This window comes from Pipistrellus kuhlii, unplaced genomic scaffold (assembly GCF_014108245.1).
Source record: "Pipistrellus kuhlii isolate mPipKuh1 unplaced genomic scaffold, mPipKuh1.p scaffold_m20_p_14, whole genome shotgun sequence".
In the NCBI taxonomy this organism is placed as follows: domain Eukaryota; kingdom Metazoa; phylum Chordata; class Mammalia; order Chiroptera; family Vespertilionidae; genus Pipistrellus; species Pipistrellus kuhlii.
In genome coordinates, this window is record NW_023425449.1 from 43388683 (window position 1) to 43394251 (window position 5569).

The following is a 5569-nucleotide window of genomic DNA, read 5'->3' on the forward strand; positions in this document are numbered from 1 at the left end:
GGACAGCCTGGTGTCCTGTCCCGGTCCCCGCCCGGAGGGCTAGGGCCTGGTGACATCCCCCCGAGGGGACAGCCTGGTGCCCTGTCCCGGCCCCCACCCGGAGGGCTAGGGCCTGGTGACGGACGTCCCCCCGAGGGGACAGCCTGGTCTCCTGTCCTGGCCCCCGCCCGGAGGGCTAGGGCCTGGTGATGCCCCCCGGAAGAGACAGCCTGGTGCCCTGTCCCGGCCCCCGCCGGAGGGCTAGGGCCTGGTGATGGACGTCCCCCCGGAGGGGACAGCCTGGTGCCCTGTCCCGGTCCCCGCCCGGAGGGCTAGGGCCTGGTGATGCCCCCCGGAGGGGACAGCCTGGTGCCCTGTCCCGGTCCCCGCCCGGAGGGCTAGGGCCTGGTGACGTCCCCCCGAGGGGACAGCCTGGTGCCCTGTCCCGGCCCCCGCCCGGAGGGCTAGGGCCTGGTGACGGACGTCCCCCCGGAGGGGACAGCCTGGTGCCCTGTCCCGGTCCCCGCCCGGAGGGCTAGGGCCTGGTGACGGACGTCCCCCCGGAGGGGACAGCCTGGTCTCCTGTCCCGGTCCCCGCCCGGAGGGCTAGGGCCTGGTGACGGCCCCCGAGGGGACAGCCTGGTGCCCTGTCCCGGTCCCCGCCCGGAGGGCTAGGGCCTGGTGACGGACGTCCCCCCGGAGGGGACAGCCTGGTGCCCTGTCCCGGTCCCCGCCCGGGCAGCTAGAGCCTGGTGACGGACGTCCCCCCGGAGGAGACAGCCTGGTGCCCTGTCCCGGCCCCCGCCGGAGGGCTAGGGCCTGGTGACGGCCCCCGGAGGGGACAGCCTGGTGCCCTGTCCCGGTCCCCGCCCGGAGGGCTAGGGCCTGGTGACGGCCCCCGAGGGGACAGCCTGGTGCCCTGTCCCGGCCCCCGCCCGGAGGGCTAGGGCCTGGTGACATCCCCCCGAGGGGACAGCCTGGTGCCCTGTCCCGGTCCCCGCCCGGAGGGCTAGGGCCTGGTGACGGCCCCCGAGGGGACAGCCTGGTGCCCTGTCCCGGCCCCCGCCCGGAGGGCTAGGGCCTGGTGACATCCCCCGGAGGGGACAGCCTGGTGCCCTGTCCCGGCCCCCGCCCGGAGGGCTAGGGCCTGGTGACGGACGTCCCCCCGAGGGGACAGCCTGGTGCCCTGTCCCGGCCCCCGCCCGGAGGGCTAGGGCCTGGTGACGGACGTCCCCCCGAGGGGACAGCCTGGTGCCCTGTCCCGGCCCCCGCCCGGGCAGCTAGAGCCTGGTATCGTCCCCCCGAGGGGACAGCCTGGTGCCCTGTCCCGGCCCCCGCCCGGGCAGCTAGAGCCTGGTGACGGACGTCCCCCCGGAGGGGACAGCCTGGTGCCCTGTCCCGGCCCCCGCCCGGGCGGCTAGAGCCTGGTGACGTCCCCCCGGCACTGCTGCAAGTCCCCGATGCTCTCGTAGTCGCTCTCCTTCGGGACGGGGCCGGGCAGGCCGCGGGACTCCGGGGGGGCCTTCTCGTCCTCTCTGCTCAGAGCCTGGATGGCCTCGTAGTCGGGCTCGGGCTCCCGGGGCCTGGCTGCCGGGCCCAGGGTGGCCGCGCCGCCGGGCGGCTGCTCGAAGTCTTTGACGGTCGCGTAGAGGTCGTTGCAGGACGGGGACCTCCGGGCGGCTCCGGGGCTGCAGGTGCCGCCGGACTCGGGCGCTCTGAGCGACTGCCCCGGTTTATTGACGGAGGAGTACATGGCCGAGATCTAGAAGACAGAGGACCAGGACAGTCAAACGGAAACCCTGCAAGCCGGACCGCCCCTCGCCGCTTCAGTGACAAACTGGAGACTGAGCACCCGGTGTGTGTGTCCCTTTAAGAACCCCTGTGGAGAGCCCGGGTCAGATTCCGAATCCTAGCTCAGTGAGATGCAACCGACATACAACGTGTGTCTGGTTAAGGGATACGACCCGACAATCTGATACACATCTGTGCTGTGAAATGATTGCCACAATCAGGTTAGGGAATACCTCCATTACCTGTCACCATGTTCTGGGTGTGGCGGTCACATGTAAGCTCTATTCTCGGATCAGTTCTGAGCACAGAACACACAGGAGGACACACACAGCGTCCGTGCTGGGCACCGCCTCCCAGCGCTTGTTCCTCTTGCAGTCAGTTGGAAGTGTGTAGCCTTTGACCAATATCTCCCCACTGCCCATCTCTCCAGCCCCTGGCCAGCACCAGCCCACTTTATTTCTATGAGGTCGGCTTTCTTAGGTGCCACATGTGTTTGAGAACATAAAATATCTGCCTTTCCCTGTCTGGTAACTTCAGTTGGCAGATGCCCTTAAGGTCACAGTTGGCAGGACTTCCTTCTTTTATGGTTGAACTAGAGGCCTGTTGCTTGAAGATTCATGCAGGAAGAGGCCTTCCTTCCCCTGGCTTTGCTCCCGGCCACCGGGGAGCCTGCAAGGCTTCGCCTCTGGAAGCTCGGGAGCCTGGAGTCTTTGCTCCCAGCCGGAGCAACGTTCCTGTAGCTCCCTCTGCTCGCTCCCCTCCCCCTCATAGTAGGCGTCCTGCTCTGCCTGGTGCTCCACACCTGTGTACGCAAATGAACTCACCATCTTAATTTGCATACCCACTCCTGATTGGCTGGTGGGATTTGAAGAGATACGGTCAATTTGCATATTTCTCTTTTATTAGTGTAGATAATATCCACTGTGTATGCCTACTTGAATATTCCGCTTGGACACTTGACATGTATATGAAATCACATTTCTTGTCCATTTGTCTGTAGATGGACATTGAGGTTGCTCCCAGGTCTTGGCTGTGTGACCAATGCTGCAGGTCATATGGGGGCAAGTGCCTCCTGACACAGTGATTTTACTTCCTTCAGACAAAGGCCCAGCAGTGGTTTCCTCAGTGTCTGCCATGCATTGCTAGAGAACAATTACCCAGACTATCTTCAGGCAGACCAGCCGTGTGGGCATGAGCCCATGAAGATCCAGCTCTCTTGGTCTGTGGCAGGCAGGAGAGGGTGTGGGCAGCCCGAAGCCCCTGGAGGGACAGTCTTTCTACATCGGAAGGCTTTCTCAGCTGAAAAGGGACTCTACTGCTTTATAAAAAAGGCAGGAGGCATGCATGAGACGAGGGAGTCTCACTCTGTGGGCACTGAACCAGCAGCTGCAGGATCCAGACATTTACAAGAAAGGCAGCTTCTGCCCCCAGAACCACGGAGGCAGAGACTGGGGCTGGCTGGCCTGTCGCCCGCTGGGTGTGAGAGCCAGGACATGGGCCTGGCTCACTGCCCTGCACAGCGCGGCCGGAGTCGGGTCCTGGGCTCTGCTGGGCAGCGCACACACGTGTTTGTAAGAGTCCGGCCATTCCTTTTGGTTTCACCACATGCTGCTGGTTAAACAAACACTCACAGAGACTTCAGTGAGAAAGTCATTCTCATTTCCAACCAGCTCACCGAGAAGCGGAGTTGGAGGTAATCAGTGATGGGAACTCTTTCCTAGAAAGTGAGGAGGGCTGTCTTCCCAGCTACTCAGTGTCCCTAACGCACCCACAGAGGCTCCAACAGAGAGAGCAACTCGGTCTGTATTGGTGATGGAAGAGTAGATGGCTATTATTTTATTGTTAGAAATTGTGGTTGGAAATAAGTAAACATATCCTTCCTGGGCCCCGTGACTGATTTACCCAAACGCCCAGGAATAAGGAACATGCTTCCTGATTCCTGACGGACTCGGCCTGCAGGCCAAGGCTCTGCCATCTCCACAGGGCCCCGTGGGGACAGGGTGGGGGAGGGGGGAGGGGTCTCTGCTGGCCGAGGGCCCCCAGGACGGCCACGTCCTGCCTGTCATCTGCCGAGGACAGTCCCACAGGCCTGGATGACCCGAAGGTCTAGGCCAGGAACAATCTTGGGTGGTCTGACTATTCTGACGACTGTTCACCGAACATTCTCACCTTAGAGGTTCTAACGGAAAAATGACTCTCAGAATGAAGACACGATTTCTTTGAATTTAGGAAGAATGAATAAGTTGTCTGCTTTTCATAGTGACTGCGAACAGATGGAACTTTACATCCAGAAAGCAGTCCCAGCCGGGATGTGGACAGGTTATGGAGGGCTAAGTCGCCGGTGATGGGGACCAGCCAGGCTCACCTTCACCCTCAGGGGTCACACAGCAGGGCACAGGTCACCTGCGCCGTGAAGGCGGCACTGGCCCCTCCCCTCCAGCCTGCTCCTCTCCTCCAGGGCCTTCCCGGGAGGAAACTCTCCCAGCCAATCCCAGGCTCCTCCACCGACGTGCAACCCAGGATCATCCTGGACGCGAGCAGAGCGTGCCCTGTGTCACTGTGAACTTCCTTACGGAGTTTCTCACGTCTCCTAACGTTCCTCTTGAATATCTGTCTTCTGTGACTATGGTTTCTATTTTGCATACAGGCTTCTCTTCGAGGCCTTAGCTTTGATTTTTTTTCTCTTTAAAATGTATCTAGCTTTGCAATTTTTCTCTTTAACATCTTTCATTTTCATTATTCAGTCTGTAGATTATGTTCTCAGAAGTAATTTAAAATTTCACACGGTCTTGGTTTATTTTAATAGGATTCGCCTGCAGTCTCTTGTACATTCTATTCTCTTGTCCCAAAGGGGGGCCTGGCATGGGGTGGGCGATGCTGAGGAAGGCCGGGGACCGCCCCGCCGGGCAGGGCAGGAGGGGCTGTGGGACGGAGACGGTTTGGAGGAGGAGTGGAGGGACTTGGCGATTGGCTGCATCTGAGGACGATGAGGAGAAGGGATCAAGCATGACCCCAGGTGTGGCTTGTGCCACCAGGTGGCCAGACGGCAGGTGCCTCCTGGGGAGGACTGAGGGTGAGGGTGGACGGCATCGCCTGGGCCGGCCTCTGCTCCTGTCCCTGGGCCGCAGGGGCCACGGCCCCGTCCTCACACAGACCACTGAGGAGGCACTGCCTGCGCACCCCACCGCCTACACATGCAGGCGGGACTCCCTGCCCGGGTCCGAGGGCAGCTGCCTGCAGCCCGGCCGCGGAGGGTGCCCAGGTCCGAGGGCAGACACCTGAAGCCCGGCTGGGGAGGGCGCCCGGCTCTCAGCCAGGCGAGACAGGACAACGCACGGCGGAGAGTTACCACTCACGTTCCTCGGACCTTCAACCAGCACTTCCTCGGCCGGAGCCGCGAGAATCTGCGAGCTGCCTTGTTGGCGGTTCCGTTGACACAGCCGGCCCGGAACTCACACCCCGATGGGCCCTGCTCTCTGCCTGCAGCCCCCTCACCGCCTAGACCACATGTGTCAAACACAAGGCCCGCGGGCCAAATCCGTCCCGCCAGGCCTTGCAATGTGGCCCGCACCGCGCTGTCATCACTGCACTCCGCTGCGTTTCCATCACAATGACAGTTTATGACTGTTCAGTAAACCATTCGGCCTGCGATTTAGGCTGGATTTTAGATTTTGGCCCCTTCTCTGATTGAGTTCGACACCCCTAGCCTAGACGGCCGCCTAAGTCCCCCTGCTGGTCATCCCCCTCCACACCCCACCCCGTTCCAGCTTCCTGTATTTCCCACCCCACGATGGCTTCC

At 62.0% G+C, this 5569-nt stretch overlaps 1 protein-coding gene across 1 annotated transcript in view; it reads right to left on the reverse strand.

Annotated features, from left to right (window-relative positions):
- Positions 1 to 1333: 1333 nt before the first annotated feature.
- Positions 1334 to 5569, reverse strand: part of PAG1 (phosphoprotein membrane anchor with glycosphingolipid microdomains 1) — an 85682-nt gene continuing 81446 nt past the window's right edge. Inside the window, exon 8 of the mRNA XM_036437294.2 lies at positions 1334 to 1741. Coding sequence (XP_036293187.1) covers positions 1397 to 1741 — 345 coding nt within the window. The 3' untranslated portion in view covers positions 1334 to 1396. The remainder of the gene's footprint in view (positions 1742 to 5569) is intronic.